The sequence below is a fragment of the Rhea americana genome, unplaced genomic scaffold (genome assembly GCF_003343005.1).
Source record: "Rhea americana isolate MKP2758 unplaced genomic scaffold, rheAme1 scaffold_603, whole genome shotgun sequence".
NCBI lineage: Eukaryota > Metazoa > Chordata > Aves > Rheiformes > Rheidae > Rhea > Rhea americana.
This window is the reverse complement of record NW_028186761.1, coordinates 51,090-69,475: the sequence shown is the minus strand read 5'-3', so window position 1 is coordinate 69,475 and position 18,386 is coordinate 51,090. Positions and strand designations below refer to the sequence as shown.

Sequence of the window (18,386 nt, the reverse complement as noted above, 5' to 3'; positions counted from 1 at the left end):
TTAAAAGTTTAAACACGTTTATTTAAAATACAATTTATAAAATGTTTATCTGCATACTTAGGCGCACTTTTATGGGGGAGACGGGCGGCTCTGGCTGTATCCTGCGCGCTTTTCGGGAGCTCGGCCTGTGCAGGAGACCCCCGAAGCGCCCCTAGGACCACGCACGCACGCACACCCCTATAAACAGGTATTATTCGAACGAGAGCTCGAACCCCCCCCCACCGTGCGAACGAGGCAGCCGACTGCTCCCCGACCCCCCGTTCCCGGAGCGGRGCTCCCCGCACCCATCGTCCGCCTGGAAGAGGGGCCGGGGAGCGCGCGTTTTCCAGGAGCGCCGTCTTCCCGCCCGCCCGCGGGTCGGAAGCCTCCCGGCTCAGCACGCTACAGGGACAGAGAAGCCGGAGACGGGAATCCCCGGCGGCCCCTACCCAGCTGTCTACTAGTTACGCAAGGTCGGTGCTGGAGGACGAGGTCTGCCGTGCAGCTAGCAAGGATCAGAGGCACCTGACTTACGGGATAACCGGGCAGGAGAAGACTTCTAACGTCAGCAAGGTATCCAAAGCTACGTCAGGAGTTTTTTTTCTTTTTCTTTTTGCCAGCAGCTGGCCCTCCGAAGTAAAAGCTATTTTGAGCAATAGTTAAGGAAAGGCGCGGTGACTACGGTTATTGCTAATGTCTTTCTCCCTTCCCGCTCCCCACCCCACCTACCCTTCCCTTGCTGAGCTGCTCTTCCCCGGGGATTTTTCTTTACTGCCAGCCTGCAAAGAAAAAAATAATAAAAAAACCCCAAGAGGAACGCGGCCCGCCAAGCAGCTGGCGGGTGCTTGCACAGACGCCTCGGCAGTACGACCCGAGCCCTACCTGAGAAGGAGTTCAGTAAACGTTAAGACTACGGCCTCTTAAGACCACGAAGACTTGGGCCAAACTCCTGGCCCGCCTGGCCTTCTGCCACCTGTGGTCATCCTCCCCACCTTACAGTAGAGTAAAGAACGTCATCCTGTACCAACCGTTGAGGGCTCACCTGATTTGGGGGAGGGAGAGGGGACTTTCGGTGGAAGGTGGCACCGATTCAATTAGCAGATTAAGGTTCTAGCAGATTCCATCTCTTTGTACACAGGTAGTTTTATTTTACCAGTAATTTCTTTCTTTTTTTATTTTTTTTTTTTTAAACTGTATTTCCGTACAAGTCTTAGTTTATCGTATGGGAGACTCCCATACAATGCAGGGTGGAAGATGCTCTGTACGTTTGCTTCTTTTCAGGCAGAAGTAGTCAGATTTGGTTGTTTACTGCTCAACCTACTGAGCACACACGGTAGGCAACACCACGCCTGTACAGAATACATCCTCCAAGAACCAGAGGTGATATTCTACCTTTTGAGAACACAGTAATCAGCCAGCCCATGGCCATTTCAGCCAGAGGAACCGTCTAAAGCCTTCTGCGTCGGCAGCCCGGGGTCATGAACGGTACAGCCCGTTCCTCTGCCAGGCAGGTCCGTCTACAGTGAGAGATCCTAGCAACATGCAGAAACACTTCTCAGCCTGGAGTCGCTCGCACACAAGCGGCGTTCTTTACATTCCCTCCAAAAAGAGCATTTTAGTGTTCATCTAATCTCTCAAGACAGTAACGTTAAGAGTAGGTCAGCTTTCTTGCCTAGGGTACAGAGAGTTAGACAATGCAATAAGACAGACAGCATTGGGCACAGGCAAAGCATCCATATTCAACAGTGTCTTACAATAAACACATTTGGCGGTACCTGGTATCGCTCCTATCATCCAGAAAAAGTTTTCAGACTGCAAGCTGGAGTCCCTGCCTCAGACCCTGTCCTCTTTTTTGGGGAGTTGGAGAAGCAAAAGCAACCGGTTCCCTGCAGCCTAGCAGAAAGCCAGCTGTTRCCACCCACAATGCATGAAGACAGGGAGTTTTCCAAGCTTTATTGAACGCACTTTGTTCCCAACGTCTGTGATTTCTAGAAGTAAATGCATCAGGTACAGCACAGACTTGTACCGTAACTGAGAGATCAGAGCCTTCGGTCCATCATAAGCCACTTAGGTTCAAACCTTTGGAGCAGCGGTCGTCCTGCCCCTGCCGTTACGTCAGTCACTTGACGAGCACAGGCTTTACAGAGCGGGGCTCCTTTACCGTGCGTTTCACGGACCAGAAGAGAGCCGTGCGGCACTGCCTAYCCGCTTCCTAGCTTGCAAGTCCAGATGCAACAGAGCCCTAGTTCATCACCGCCCTGCTCTCTCTGCTGCAAACAGTAACTGGGCAGCAGGCATTTTCATGGGATCTGTCCACATTCCCTTCTCCCCAAATACAAATAGATGTATTTTAAGTTATTCCTCAAGCCAGCAGAACACACTAGCCAAGCTTTAACAGGTGCAGTATGTAAACTAGGTCATCAGACTCCACTGGCTTCCARGGCCAAGGCAATCGGAAAGCCCAGGTATCCAGGAGTCCACTTCCATTCGCTTGGCAGCAGTAGAAATACAGAACAAGAAGCTAAGCTTGCCAAATCCTAGCCATTAATGTTGCAGAAAATTCACTGAAACTCCTTTTTAGAAYGCTTAACTACCTCTCTCAATTAAAACAAACTAAACAGTTAAAACCCTTCCCATGCACTCCATTGAAAGTTGATCTGATATACAAACAGAAAACAAAAAGAGATCCTTTGAAACAGAACTTGCTCTTAAAGTGATGAAGACAACATGCGCATCTGGGGAGGCTTCCCGCTTTTTTTTTTCCTTAAATCCCAGGTTATGAGTACAAACAAACATTATTGCTGGCGCTAGCTTCAACCAAAGTGGCACACACGACTCTCTGCACCCGTCCGAGTCCTTTATACCCCTCCCTCCCCTTTCCTTTTACAGTGACTTGGGACAGCCCTTGTCGGTATGCCGATCACAGTGGGTGGAGCGGGGAGGTCACAGTGCATGGGGTTTGAAGGTCACAGTGGGCAGAGCAAAGGGGATCACAGTGCAAGTAAACCAGGTAGTTCCCTTTGCTCAAGTCCATTTGTCCACCGCGGCAGTGCAACCCGTGGCGGCTGACCCTGCTTTCCGCAGCATGATCTGTTGCCCACATTTATCTGCGTTGTTTGAAGCCTTGTGAACCATCGGGACCCAGTGGCTGCCTAATCACATTATTGGGCTGTCTGGTATCTTCCGGCTGGGAGATCCTCGTTGGCCTGCAAGGAGAAACAAGATCAGAGACAGACGCAACATGTCTGTGTAACATCAAAACACTCTTGCATCCACTCTGGTGGAAAGCCATTGCCACAGCTAACAGACTATCACAGTCCTGCCMTGTTCCTTGCGAGGAGGCAAGGCAATCAAAAGCCAGCCAGCACTGAATTTCTCCACAAGGTTTTGGAAATCTTATCCTTGAGCAGCCAAGACCCACGCTGCATTTAAAAGGGAGAGTGCGGTGCCTTCCAACAACCAGCATTCATTTCAAAGTGCTTACGTGTAATCGTCCCATCCACAGGCGGTAGCTCCCTTAAGTTAAAACCTCTGCAAAGACACAGATGCATCCTGCCAAAACAGCTCAGTTGCCTGCACCTCTCACTGCATCCCCAGCATACTCTTCCAGAGCTAAGCTATAAGGCGCTGAAGGTTACTGCAGGCTATTTATCAAGCACAAGTAGTTCCTTTAACTGCCACGTGTTTGAGCTTTATAATGCCCTGTTTGCAACCAAAGCAGCCCTTTCTCCTCCGTCTGCCTCATTTTACACTCCAAAGAATGCAACCTTTCCGACACAAAGATGCTTGCAAGGATTACGCACAACGACGTCACCGTGCTGCCACCACAGCCAAGGTATTCTCACCTATCTAGAATTGGTTTCTCCTGCTCTTCTTCGGGGCTCGCGCTGCCCAATATTCGTTTTCTGGCTTCTGCGTACTCTGCCTCCCTTTGCGCCAAGGATTTCACAGGGAACGCTGGCCTGCTAGTGGAGTTGGGGTTACTAAGCACGCCGTTTGTCGTAGGCCTCTTTAAGATCCTGATCTGCGGGGGAGGACCTGAAGGAAGGCTGTCGTCCTGAATCACAATCGGCACTTTAGGAGGAGATTTTGATTTTCTACTGTTTAAAAGAAAAACATTCGATCAGTATTTGTCTCCGCTGCACGCATGTTTTTAAGCTCTGCACGCGAATGCATCCCGGTCAGATGTCATTCCCATGACTAACAGGCAGCCTGTAATAATTAAAGACCTTGTTACATTTGTAACCTTAAACTACAGTGACAGGCAGGTTTGTAAGAAATTAGCTCAATAAGGGACAGAAAACCAGCYTCTGCCACACTGGATATCTTTAAACTCGAGTGAAGGAAGGGAATGYAAACAGTAAGCAGAAAAGCTCACTTTTAAACAGGTGGACAGAATCTGAAGTTTTGCTGTAGTACCTACATTTTAAGAATTAACTTCAGATTTTAGTATCTGGATAGGCATTTTAGCCTTCTTTGGGGCAGAAACCAGATGCTTAGTAAGGTACCTTAAGCACCAAAGACTTTMAAAGAAAACCTGAAATGCCTATATTCGAAAGACACTGGTTTAAGCATCTTGCTTCCACTCCCTGCATTTTCTTTTTCAGAGCTCCTCTCACCAGAATTCCTGGCCTTTGACTTCAGCCCTGCCATTTCGCTTCTCGGAGGCAGCCGGGGCCCCAGTATCACAATCCAAATTTTTATGGTCCCTTTTCTACGTATTATTTCTCTGRGACTTCTACCATGACTCTGATCTTTTAGTGCTCTAGTAAGAATCAGAGGGATCAGGGGGTGCGAGTGGGGRGGAAAGGCCTGTCAGAAGTGGGTAAAAATAACCGTGCTAGAGGATAAGAGAATAACACACACCCACACCCCAACCCAAGGTAAGAAGGAAAGGAAGTCTTACTGATGCAAGGCACAGCAAGCCAATTTAGGGCTATGAGTTCGGATTACCTGACTCACCCATTTCTTCCTTTGAGTGTCTTTTTCTTAAAAGGCTTCCCCATAGCTGTAGCTACATCCAGTCTTGAAGACCCGGCTCTGAAATAAAATCACTCTCAAGAATCTTTCTGCTACTCTGCTACGGATCGAAAGGGCCACCTAGTGGCATGATTAGAGAGATTCCCTATTTCTTAGCTCAAACCCGATGTTACCTACTCASTTCAACATTTCCCACTGTACCCGCTCTCCCCAGGCCTTCAAGATGTCCAACTGCACTTCAGGAAAATAAGGTTATTTTCAGGAAAACAAGGTGAGCAGCACCATTACCTTTCCTTCTGTGTAATCTTCAGCTTCTTTTCCAACCGTCTATCTATTTCCTACAAGGGAAAGAGGAAAAAAAAGAAGTTAAGGCTCACCTTGGAGAACAGAGTTTGAGCTTGACTGACTCTGAGAGCGACTGGCAAATGAAGAGGCAGAGAAAAAAAAACTACCACAAATATTTTACTGTATCCATTAATACACACGCAGGAATACTAAGCTGCAGGCTTTGCACATCATGGTGAAAAGGCAGCTTGAAGAAGTTCACCTCTCCTAAAAAGCAGCTTTAATTCTCAGGACTTCAGCTGGCAAGAAAAGTTTCAGGGTAAAGAAAACAGCCAAAGGAATATTCAGTATTTCAAGTTAGTATAACAAGRTACTCGTAGATCGAGTAGGAAGCGACGCCAAACCTCTGTGGCCAAATCCTTCTAAAGAAGTGGTGCGCAGCCAGGGTGACCCACCTCAGACCRTGCACTTTGCTTCGGCCCCAGAGCCAGCAGCCGTGCCGAGGACTAGCCGGCAGGGCTGCATTCCTGCTGCTTGCTGCAATAACCCTCCTTTACAAAGGAGTCGCACCCAAAGACCTGCTGAGCAGAGCCTTAGTATCCAACGATGAGGTTTTTTTTTCCATGTATTTCTCTTCCCAGGAGAGCTGCCAAAGCAGCAGCTACACAAAAAAACAGATGAATTACTCCTGAGTGCCAACAGAGCACGGCTTTAAGCATGTCAGCTTCTAAGACTTGCACCTTTCTCAGCAAAGGTCTTTTATCTTTTGCAGTCCAAACATTTGCACAGAAAATCCTTGCTAAACAGAAAAATAAAGCCAGCTTTCAGTCACTCCAGTCTATCTTTTGCTAACCTTCCCTAACAAGCCACACCTCACTGATACCTTTGGATTCCCATGACTGCCGTGCTATTACAAGAGCAGTACAAGAGGAAAACGAGAGGAGAGAAAAAAAAAAAAAAAAGTAACCAGGAGTGTCCTAGTTACACCAGCTGATAGCTGGCAATACTCAAGGAAATTCCAGCTTTCTGCCAGAACGCACTTGCTCTATTTTTCAGGTCAGTTTGCTTAACTACAGTAAAAACTTGCTGGCATCGGAGCCTGCCCTGCTGTCAGATGCTGCAGACAGGCACAACCTGGTAAGAAACTATGCTGCCCAACATCCTCACCCCRGGGTCTGCTTGCACAGTAATACCCTGACGCACCAGGAAGCCGAGAASGAACGCAAGTCACTACGAGATGCCAAACCACGGCATTTACGCTTGGCCACGCAGCTTTACAGCCCACAGTATCTGCAGAGAGACTGTTACAAGCAATTTTGAAAAGGTATCACTGGGTAGGAGGTTGATTTAAAAAAGAACCAGAAATCACACACAGTTGTTGTTGTTTCATAAGAAGAAAACCTGCCAGGGGCTTAACATGTCATTGAAGTGAATGCCCAATTATAGCTAAATCCCCCTGTCAAGGGCAAACGCACCTGCAGGTTCCTTCCTCTCCAAGTCCTCTTGTGAGCAACAAAAAGACCCTCTCCAAATGCTGCTGGGGAGATGGAGAGCCTATGCTCCTGCCTGCAAAAGCTGAGGAGSAGCCGGCTGGGAACAGGAAGGAGAGAAACTGAGGATATCCTGGCCAAGGATGGAAGCATGTTGGACCAGCTGGCGGCAAACAATGAAAGTTAAATTAAGGCAACGTAGTTAGCTCATCTGCCTGTACGAGGCCAGAAGAGGTCATATCCTGCTAGAAAAGTCTTTAAAACACTTTTTCGAACCCAAAGGGTTAACTGCGCTTCCCCAGGGCCTCGTGGAAGCGGGTGACTGGAAGGAAGCTTCCTCAAATATCCCTTATTTAATACTTCATTGCACAGTGGAGGAAGCACATTCAAGTGCATCTCCACTCATTTCATAACAAATATTTTTCAATGCTGCACAGCGACTGTGGAGCCAGCTACAGGTCTGACATCACCAGTCCTCGSCCTCAACATATAAAAGTCATGCCAGGGCAGACGGGCTCCTCCTTACACTCGACAGTCCATCACCGCTGAGCACGAGAACATGRCAAACTCCAGAAAAAAGCCATGTGGAAAGCAAAGTGGAGGCAGAGCTGATGGATAGAGCTTGTTTTTACCAGTACACGAAACTCTGGAGTAATCTGAGCAACAAAACAATTCAGGTTCTTGCCTGGCAACAGTATTACCTGGCTGATCCTCTCGGAAGCGATTATCACTTCTAGCTCTCTTGTATTTTAGGGAAACGCCCCAGTCTGTTTCTCTTCTTTCACAGTTCACTTTGTGAAACTACCTGATGTAGCAGCCTTTACCGAGCAGCCAATAGCTTCATTGGTTATTTCATTCGACAAAATGAATCCCCGTCTCCTCAAAAAGTTACTGCCTCAGCTACACCACGTCACGCCTGCACGAGGTTTATAACTGCTCCTCAGTGAGGTCCCTCTTTTGCTACTTAAACTCAGCTTTACCACTGGGGTTACCTCCTCCGTGCTCTAGCACCAGAGCATGCAAGAGCTTTAGGCTCTTGGCACCGTGTCAGATAAAACACAAGTGTTCAAGGGCTTCAGCCTGGCAAAGACACTTACCCAGTTGCTTCTGTGTTGCTCTTCCCCTCCCCTCTCCTTCCTGGCAGTCGAGAGATGGCTTGTAGACAAGCCATATTTCTACATTCCTGTAGGCTTTGCAGGTCAAACCTGGGGCTGCAGTTGTATTCTTTACATTGCAAAAAAGTCACGTCAACCTCATCATCTGGAAAACACGATGATTAATGCAACTGTCACACCGACTCCAAGCGCTGCTGGACAGCTCTTCATATGCTTTAGGCATCCAGGCCTTGAACACAGGACAGGCCTCCAAACGCATCCTCGGAGGTAAGCACCCACAACTTCCCCTCCCAGAAAAGAAAAACATTTCTCCTAATTTGATCAACACATGCAAGCTTGTTTCAGAGGAATCCTTCAAAACCTGCCATCATAGCAGTTAACCCCTGCCAAAGCGAGCCCTGCACAGTCTAATTTTACTCTCCTACTACCGAGCAGACGTTGGCAAAGTACCTCATGTTTCTGCCTCTCATCCCACTGTGATTTCCAGTAGTCTCTAAGCAAACATGCATAACCACGGTTTAGAAAATACCCCCAGCAGACTCGACAGTTGCCCTGCATTTGGGGWGCACAGAAGCACAAACACTCTCACAGTTATAACATCTACAACTGATAAAGCCGCTACGTATTTCCCCAAAATCRGATGCTTCCTTTACGCTTAAAAATCATGGTGTAACAACCTAGAGTGATCAGCCCCATCAAACACACACATACCTCTCTCACTCTATCCAAGTAAGAGTCTTTCTAGATCTGTGATCCAAATAACCCTTGTCGCTGGTGAGGGAATTCTAGCTTTCACCAAAAATCCACTAAACAATTGGGCAGAAAGTTTTCCATTCTGTTCAAAACCAATGTCTAGTATTAAAAAAAAAAAAAAAAGCTGCCTACTTCTAACACCTCAAGAAATGTTCATGAAGTTTTTCAGTGCCGAGATTAACCCTGTACTTTCTCAGCAAAAGTCACTGTAAACTCTTGATCCCTATTCATGTTTAAGCCAGCTACTTCCATGTTTTGCATGATAGAGATGAAGGAGCTCAAATCTAGAGAGCAACGACAATTCAAATGAGCAGCCCTTAAAAATCCAACAAAAATAAATAAAAAAACTTTAGGCATCTCTCCTGATGCATGCAGCAGTTCGTGAGGTCAGCCCAGGCATTTTGTTGCTTCTCGAGCTCCTAAACATGTGCGGCAACACCTTCATCCAGCTTATCCTTAAAAAGAAAAAAAAAAAAAGTCACGGCCACTGCTCCTCACAGATCTGTTTGTCCGCTGATGTTGTTCCCTTTCCACTGCGCTCTCACGCTGTCACTGAGCTGCATGGATAACAAGATAAAATTAGGACCTGACTTGCAGCATAAGTGCCAGAAACACTACAACAACCCAAAGGCACGAGGCTCACAGGGAGGCAATTAGACTTGGCGCTGGAGAACATCACTCTGCACATACCCATAAATTGGGCAGGTCACCCTGTCCAAAGACTAGTTATTAATCTTCTGATAGTCTGAATCTACCAGGGAGGCTCTCCTGGCTTTGACTTCCCAAATCTGTATGTTTACGTCACCAAAGCCTAAGTGCGGCTTACATTCCTGTTCTCCCGAAAAAAAGCCCCTCCTCAAAGATTAGGAAAGAATCTCAACAAACTATTTTTAGAGCCATTATGTCCAGACACTAAAAAAGACCCAATAAACAGTGYGAAGACGACACTGTTCTTTGACATTTAAGCCACATTTGTGGAGGACGACGTAATGGAAGCTCAAATCCAGCTCCATCCACCTCAGAGAAAAACAGGAATAAGAAAAACATCAATAAAATACTCCTTAAATGTAATCAAACACAGCCAGTAAGGCACAAACCTACTGCTTTATGGTAATAAAGCATAGGTTTTATGCACTGCTACAGTCTCTCAGCCTAAATACCTCCATCAATATACCTGCTATGTTGCCCCACAGACAGCAATTTAGAGATAGATGCTCCCCCCCAAGGTATCAGAAGCCTGCCCTCCCAGAAGGGATGCCCGGAGGTCGGCTCACACGGATCACAGTTTCGCATAGGTCTAGGCACCGTGCCAAGCAAACTTGGTTGTCGGGCTTATCGCAAAGCAATAGCGGAGAAAGGGCCAAGTTAGCCCTAGTTGTCATCTAAGAAACTTTGCTGGAATAACTGTAGTTACATCAGATACGCAAAGAGAATTATCCTCCGGAGGGCTGCCAGCAAAGGCTTTCCAAACAGACCAAGTAACAGCAAYTCCAAGCTCTGCTGATACGAGAAAGGAATAACAAGATAACTGCTGTCAGTTTTTTTTTTCAAGTTGCCTGTAAAACTGCCGCTGAACATTTAAGGGAGGGCAAAACTCAAGCAGTCTCCACATCCCTTATAGTAAGGGGACATTTTTTCCCCCACCCTCTACCTCTGAATTCAGGTACTTTGCAGAAAGCAAGAGGAAATGCCTACCATCCCTCCTGCTGGAAAATGGAACAGGCACTGAAAAAGTTGAGCTTTCCTAGAAATGTGGTAACATTTCAAATACCCAGCTTTAAAGAAATATTAACCACACTCTTTGATGTATTTACTGGGGATTACTTTCAAATACAACCTTCTACCCTTGCTCACTCAAATAACTGAATCTGTAGGATGAAACCCAGGAAGAGCAAGTTTGGTCCAGAGTCGTACCCTCCCACGCCAACACTAAATCAAGTTTTGACTACTTATTAAAAACATCATTAGATACTCTGGCATTGTATAAAGGACAGGAGATAATCTTCAAGGCCTGGTTAATGTTCTTTTCTTTAGAGAACAGAGGTTTTAGCATCAGAGGTTACAAAAGCTGTTAATAGGTACCTAACAATTCACAGCTGCGAGCTTCTGACTCACTGCTTCCTAAGGTACAYTGAAAACATCATCAGGTAGGAGCAGAGAGAGATAACGCTAAGATATCTCCACATTGACTCCTCATTAGCCGCCTATTTCTTTCGTTTGAAGATAAACTAATATGCTATTAATTACTGGAGCATTCCAATTCCTGAGGCTATTGGGAATCAGACTGCTCCATTAATTACTTCACTAAGTTGCTCTGCTTACGTTAGATACTGGCAGTGGACTGTAGCCAACATGATGCCAAGAAAGTCACAGCTCCTTTCAGCTGTGCTGGTGTTTCAATCTTTCAGAGGCAGATAATGCGTCTCAGCAACTATGATTATAAGTGCCTGCAAAACAAGACATGAGACTATTCTTAGGAATAAACCTGGCAAGAGGCTTGTTCTTACAGGCACCACATGGTATTCCCAGCATGGATATGWATTACCAGGGCAGGGGGAGGGAGGAGGGCTCTTAAGGGGGCTGCAGCTCCTGCTTCCGTACCTCCTGCTGCTCTGGGTCACACGAACACTCCRCAGACCCTCTCCCAAGTCCAGATCTGGAATATATTTACACTACACCTCTCAGTCTAGAAAAACAGAGGTTAAACCCTCGCAAAAGCCTTCTACGGTCCTCCCAAGAAACCAGTTTTCCGTTTCCCATCCACCTTGCAAGCCTTTCTCTGCAAATGCCCTAACTAGCGTTTTTCTGCCTTGGACTCGAGTGACAACGTTTCTACGCAGTTTCATCATATTGTGCAAAGGCATCAGTACATTTCCCGATTAGCARGAGACCATTCCTGCCTTTCTCACCCACATTACTGTGGTCAATCAATACATCCAGATGCTCAAGAAGGTGAAACTGCTTATAAATAAATAAATATATAAAATAAACAGAGACTGCTCCCAAGTGATTCAGCCAGGACCAGACTGGACTTGCAGCAATATCCTAGAACTGATATCCAGTTTGTAGTATTAAGATGCTCAATCCTAGCCTAAGGACATCTTTATCAAAGGAACTGCCTCTGTCTAGGCAACACTGAACAGCAGGAATGGAAACTTTCATTTCCCCGTTTCAACATTTTGGCCAATTAGAAGTACCTAAAGCAAATACTTAGTAAACGTTTTACAAAAAAAATAATTTTAGTCCATGAAATCAAAACCTGTCCTCATGGCACTTCTGCCTAACATCAAAAATCATCAGTTGCCTTCTTGGGTTTTCTTCACTTTACAGTCCTGAAGGAATGCATGCCCAAACCCCAACCATTTTGTCCTCTAATCACAAAAGCAGTTAGCAGACTATGCAGATTGGAGGTCACAGCACTATGCTCCYAAATACTTCCTTTCTAGTTCTGTGTACTTTGATCACATTTAGCAACTTCGAGCAACAGGCTGCCCAAACCTAAATTAAGCCCTTTATAACTGCTGAATTTGCCACCCTCATTAAAGCGTGAAATCGAAGGCTGGTAATCCAGTCTGTTGCCAACTGCTACTTGCAAGTCAACCAATGTAGAGATGGTAAGAACAAGAGTTTTTTTTGGAATCTCGGGTGAACAGTCCACTCGAAGCGCAGCAACACGAACAGGCAATCCCAGTACCCGCCCCCCTGCTGTAACACACACACCAGGAACAAAGTTCAGTCACTCGCCTTCAGTTGCTCACATCCTCCCCAAATAGCTGGTAATTAGATGATCCAAAGGGGTTTCTGTTTCTTGTGGCGAGCTGTGAAGCAAGGCGTACGGTAACCAAATGACAAGGACCTAGACTCTGGACTACATTAGGTTAAGCTTTAAGTGCCGACCAGGAGATCGGAGGTGGCAGTTTTGCCCTGTAAACCATCTACCAGCAAACTGAAGAAAATAAAAACAAGGAGGATTTTTTATAAACTATTGTGAGCTGTCAGCTAACATTTTATCTGCACAAACATATTCCTGACTTGAAATAAGTTACTAATCAGTAACACAGCGATATACTCCAATTCTGGACAGCCATGTTTTATTTACAGGAATAAGCCATAAATTCAGCTGAAGAGTGCCAATTCAGGCTTGCATATTACCTGTTCTCTGCGATCCCTGGCTTCCATTTCAGTCTTGGAGCAAAGCTCACAACCTGAAGTATAATTATTATTTTAACCAGGTAAATCATCTTACGTGGAACAAATACACCCCTCATTTGTGATTTTCCTCTTGCTTAAACCCAGGCAGGCCACACAAATGAAAACTCAAGCTATGCAGTAAGTAATATTAGTGGTTACTAACCTAGGCCAGGTCTTTGAAGACTCACACTCCATTTCTTATTCTGCCATGAGTCTCTTGCACAGCCTCAGACAACTCGCTCATTCTTCACACATCAATCCATCACCTACAACTAGGGGACAAGTAAGACCTCCCCATTTAAAAAAAAAAAAAAAAAGAAAAAAACACACACACAAGTATCTATGCACCTAAGACTGCCAGGCCTAGATAATGTAGGGCCTTTGTAACAAATACTACCAGCCAGGTTTACAGGCATCACAGTTCTGCTGCATCAGCTCAGTATGAAAAATTCACACCTCTTCACTAATGCTGTTGTGCCTGCAAAATTCTCAGAGGAGACGAAGCTACTGAAGCAGAGGGCATCTGCTCAGCATATGGTCGCTTAGGGTGGTGGCACGTACCAAAGGAGAGGCTCCTTTTTCCAGCAAACAAACGGTAACTCTGATGAAAACTAAAAGACAAAGAGAAGACGCATTAAAGAAAAAAAAAAGTAGCTGTATTACAACTACTTCACTGATCAAGTCCAAAGTAGAAAATTTGCATCAGTTTTGTCTGGGCTTTCCCCTTTCAAAGCTCACCTGCTTTCTCTCTATCTGCTAAGATTAGCACTGCCTGCATCAAAAGAGGCAGTTCTGCAACAGCTAAATGAAGTGATAGTAGCACAAGGAGGCCATGGCATCTCTGGTCAGCCCAGAACTGCCTCCAGCTGAGGCTACCTTCTAAAAGTGCAATACCAAGATCTAGGGGGAAAGTTAATAGCCCAAGAGCAAAATAGCCACACNAAAAAAAAAAAAAAAAAAAAAAAAAAAAAAAAAAAGGAAGAATCAGCACCCAAATTCTTGGCATCCTTTCTGGTCTAAGGAACACCCTCTGGGTGACGTATAAAAAAATTACATGCCAAGAAGCAGACAATGTATCTCAGAAACCCACTGTTCAGAAGCCCTCTACAAACCTGTTTCATTACATTTCTACTATTTCCTCAGTGATTAAAGGCTGACGGTGTAATCTTTTGCGGACCAAACTCCACCTAACTTAACTGACAAATATCAGCTGAAGAATCGATAGCACATACCTTGCAAAGACGTGAACTGGGAAATATTACATACACGTGCTGAAGGCTCTATAAAATAACAAGTCCAGTCTACATTCTGGACTCTGTAAAGTATTAAAACAAGACTAAACATTTAAAGTTGCTCTTCAATGTTTGCAATGTTTAATGTTTTATTGAATTCAATAATATTCAATACTGACCATGTCATCACATCTCCTGCCTTTAACTTGGGATCTGTCCTGTGCCACCGCAGAGGGCAATTCATACCCCACACCTAGTAAGGCACAGATGGAAGAAAATAAAGGAGACTCCTTAAGACAAAGATCTGTTGGGATCACAGGACCAGGCCAGCTTCATGAGCTTTTTCTGTACACAATTTTCCCTCTCACACTTCCAACAGAGCAGTCTCATTCAGGCACTTCTCAAGCTTCCCTGCCTCTACAGTAGGTTTTTTCCGCAAGGAAAAGCAAGTGTGCCTGAAACGATCTTTCAACTGGCAAGCAAGCAAGGCAGTCACACTGCCTGTTCTGCATCTGAGCCTCTTCCTGTACTTTGTTCCTGTTTCTCTTTTCTGAATCTGTCTAACCTGGTAGCTTTGATTCCTGTAGTAGCTCAGAGACCCCACATGTACCAGCATCAATTTGGTTCAACAAAAACTCCAGACAAGATCAGATTCTCCTCTCTTCTACATCCCAGTTAGCTTTTAACTTCCTGTGGCCACAAGCAGCAGCAGAGGGTCTCTTTCCTGCAAGTCACAGTTTGAGAATGACCTTCCTGAAGTCTCCTGGTGATGGTTGCCAGATCTAACCTGAAAGCAGCTTCCATTTCTTCTCTTTCACAGCAGTAACGCTCACCGCAGACAGGCAGGTCTGGTTTTGTTCCAACTGCTTTTACAGATACGCAAAGCCTGGACAACTGTAAAAGCAGCTGCGAGCACAGTGTTGGCTCATCAAGACATCTCTCTGCTCTCCGCTAAGCAGCGCAAGCGCTGCTGAATTTATGAACGCAAAGGCCTGGCAGTTTAGACATGCTGGGAAAGGGCTTTATAAAGGATAGGTAACCAAGAGATTTCCCCATAAGTGTTTTAAAAGACCAGCAAAAGGCGTGAGCTGAAAGGACAAATGGGAAAAGACAACTGATGGCTCAGATTTGAACAGCTCTACAATTTTAAGCCATTATTCAAGGCCACAACTATCATCAGCTCTCAAGAGACAAGTTATGCCCCTTCATGGGAGGCTTTAACGAGTGCTGGAATTAACTCCAACGCCCAGTGCGAGACTTCCCATTTTTGCAGTATCACAGCATTGGCAGCGAGGGCTTTCCTTACCCTGCCAGCCTTTGACCGGCATCTCACACGCAGCTGAGGGAGCGCATTGAATTACAACCTCTATTTTGCTAACGTCTTTCCCACAAGCTGTAACTCAATCGCCTTCAGCATAGCACTGTCTGGAGTCATATTCAGTCTCCTCGCTGTTATAAAGCCTGTCTGCCCCTCGCTTGTTCAAGACCCCCCTGAGGTTATTAAAACAGTGGCCAGTCTGGCCCGGTTTCCCCCCTCTCCTCGTGCAGTTGCAAATTCCCCGCCGTTCATCCACCTACGCTACTGCCAAAATAAGAATTTTATTCCGACAGTGAAACACGTACGACTGCTTCAGAGCCTTTATTGTGACAGACAGGCAGAAAACTTCAGCTACAGAGTGAGCTATTAAAAGGAAGTGGAGCTCGGAAACTGAAAGCTAGAGCTTTCAAAAATTCAGGAAACTTCGCAAATGCAAAAGTTACCCTCATTTGTCTTAAAAAGAGGTTAAGGAAAGAGCCCAGCCAGGTACAGCGACACAGACAGAGGGCTTCCCCCTCGCTGCAGAGGCGCGGTTAAGCAGAGCCCCAGCTGCAGGTCTCGAAGCGCAGCCCACGCACCCTCCGCGGGGGGGGGGGAGGGGGCAGGCGCGTTGGGGGACGAGGGAGGGGGAGCCCGGCGCCTGCCCCGCGTGGGGCCGGCAGCGTGCCTGCGGCTCGGCCCCAGACCCTCGGCTGCCAGCCCAAGCCGGGGTGGGCRGCCCCCCCATACACACACAGCCGAGGGGCCGCCTAGCAGCGCAGGGGATGGGGGGGCGAGAGAAAAACGCGCGTGGGAGGAACAGCCCCACGCGGACGGAGGCCACGGCCCCTTTAAGAGGCCTAGCAGGCGCTCAGGGGCTGCTGCCGCCCGCCCGCCTGTCGCAGCCGCCGACCGGGCCCTCCCCGACCGGCGCCCTGCCGCCTCCGCCGCCACGGGGCGCCTGCCGGCCGCCCTTACCCCGCTGTCGGCCGCCTCCTCCCAGCTCTCAGCGACCTCCTCATCTTCCATTTTAATTCGCCTCCGCCGCCGCCGCCAGCCCGCGCCCCGCGCATGCGCGCGGCCCCCGGCGCCTGCGCCGCCACCGCCTACCAGCGCGCCCGCCGCGCGCAGGCGCACCGTGCGGAGGGCGCCGCTGGGCGGGCGGGCGCATGCGCGCTRCGCCGCCACGGCCAGCCACGTGGGGCGGGGCGGGGAGGGGGCGCGCCGCCCTCGCCCCCTAGCGGGCGGGCGGACCGCGACGCGCGGCTGCTGCGGCACCCACGTGCAGCCGGCCTGGGACACGCGTGGGTTTCCCCGCGGCACCCACGTTCCGCCGGCCCGCGACACGCGTCCGCAATCCGTCTGGCCTTGGCTTTATCCGAGAGATTCAGCGAGGCGCTCGAAATGGAAATTGCTGCGTTCTGAACAGGTCCCAAATCAAGGGATAAGCGTGCAAAAAAAAAAAAAAAAAAATCAAGAAACTTCGAAAATGCAAAATTACCCTCATCTGTGCAACTGTCAGCAACGAGGTGGCTTCAGGGCCCTGCTGCACGTCGACCTGAGGAAAAGGAAATAGGGCACTTAGCTCAAGCAGCAGCATTTCACACCTTCATCCTCAGGGCAGCGCTCTGACAGCCTGTTTCGTCGACCCTAGCGAGACGTGACGGGGGCGTAAATCGTGGCCGTGCCACCGGCGTGTGGGTGAAGTGTACCGTCCTGGAAAAAAACAATAAACGCAAGAGCAGTGGGAAATGAAAGGAAGGGCCGTTCCTGCCCAGGTGCCTCCAGATCCCAAAGCCGGGATGAAGCCAGGCGTCGGATGCGCTGGCCAGGAGGCACCGACACRAGTTTATTCGTGTGTCTGTGCGCCGCGGCCTGCGAGGGAAGCAAGGGGGGAGCCACCCTGSCACCTTCCCTCCGCCCGCGACCTCCCCAACATGGCGGCCTCGCTCGTTCTCCCGCCCCTCCCAGCATGGCTGCGGCGGGCGGGCCACTACCACCGGCGGGTGAGGCCTTCCCAAAATGGTGCTTCCCGCTTAAGAGCAACGGGCTTGACCTTCCCATCATGGCGCGCGTCCCCGCCCCCTCCCGCCCCTTTTCCCGCGCTCACGTGACCCGGAGCTGGCGCGTGCGCGCTGCGGGCTGGCCGCCGCGGCCGGAGCGGCGGGGACGCGGCTGCCGAGGCGAAGGAAGATGGCGGCGCCGGCGCGAGGCGTCACCGGGGCGACGGGGCGTCCCCGGCCCTGAGCAGCGCCAGCGCCGCCGCCGCCGAGGCGGGAGGCGGCGGCCGCCGGCAGGTGAGGAGCGGAGCGAGGGCCCCGCCGGGCCGGGGGCAGCGGGACGGCGGCGGTCGGGGGGCCCCCCGAGGCCCTGTTGTGTGTGTGGGGGGCGGGGGGGGGAACCGCGGAATCGCGGCCGCCGCCCCGAGCGGGGCCCGGCCGGTGCCCGGTAGCTCCGCGGCCGCCGCTCCGCCCGCCGAGGGCGGCGCTGGCTCCTCGCCGTCGCCTCATTGTCCGCTGCGGGGAGCCCGGGGGGCGCCTGGAGACCTGCCAAACACCCCCCTCCCCCCCGCAGAAAATTCCGAAAAAATCCCCCTAAAGGGGGGGGAAAAAAGCGTTTTTCTCTGAAAACCCGCGGCGGCGCCGCTGCGTCTCGGGGAACGCGCGACCCCACGGCCACGGGAGTTACCTGCCCTTCGCGCTGAGCCTCGCCTCGCCTCACGCCGCGGCTGGTAACGAGATGAACCGTTTTTCTCCCCCCCCCCCTATCTACGGGCAAAACCCGAGTCTCGGGACGGGGGGAGGGTTCCCGGCGCGCTGGATAACTTGGAATTCGCCTCTCGGCTTGTGTCTGTATTTGTGGGTTTCTCCCAGTGTCATTGCTTTATTTATTTATTTTTATTKTATTTTATTTTATTTTATTTGTTGTTGCTCTTATCGCTGTCCTGGAAGCAGTGCATTAAATTCAGAGCTTGCGGAGCCCGATGTTTATCAGCCCGGTGTGGCTGTAGGTACTGCTTCTCCTGGCACTGGTGTAATGGCTTTTTTTTTTTTTTTTTTTTTTT

The 18,386-nt window shown here is 48.9% G+C and overlaps 2 protein-coding genes across 14 annotated transcripts in view; one reads left to right on the top strand and one right to left on the bottom strand.

The window, feature by feature from the left end:
* Window positions 1-17,235, bottom strand: SZRD1 (SUZ RNA binding domain containing 1). 12 transcript variants are annotated; one of them, XM_085319943.1, is made up of 6 exons: window positions 16,301-16,360; window positions 13,355-13,404; window positions 5,248-5,297; window positions 4,942-5,019; window positions 3,825-4,079; window positions 1-3,185 (listed from the first exon to the last, which is right to left on the bottom strand). In XM_085319943.1, the coding sequence occupies exons 4-6, from the start codon at window positions 4,983-4,985 to the stop codon at window positions 3,083-3,085; spliced, it is 402 nt and encodes a 133-aa protein (XP_085176069.1). In that variant the 5' UTR covers window positions 4,986-5,019; window positions 5,248-5,297; window positions 13,355-13,404; window positions 16,301-16,360; the 3' UTR covers window positions 1-3,082. The 12 variants fall into 12 exon arrangements, with proteins under 12 accessions (XP_085176069.1, XP_085176060.1, XP_085176061.1 ...); XM_085319934.1 differs by lacking the exons at window positions 13,355-13,404; window positions 16,301-16,360 and adding an exon at window positions 16,824-17,235; XM_085319935.1 differs by lacking the exons at window positions 13,355-13,404; window positions 16,301-16,360 and adding an exon at window positions 16,824-17,235 and having other exon boundaries at window positions 3,825-4,076.
* Window positions 17,236-17,554: 319 nt separating this feature from the next.
* FBXO42 (F-box protein 42) overlaps window positions 17,555-18,386 on the top strand; it is a 49,214-nt gene continuing 48,382 nt past the window's right edge. For both annotated transcript variants that reach the window (XM_085319933.1, XM_085319932.1), the window contains exon 1: window positions 17,555-17,619. The gene's annotated coding sequence lies outside the window, so the exon portion shown is untranslated. The remainder of the gene's footprint in view (window positions 17,620-18,386) is intronic.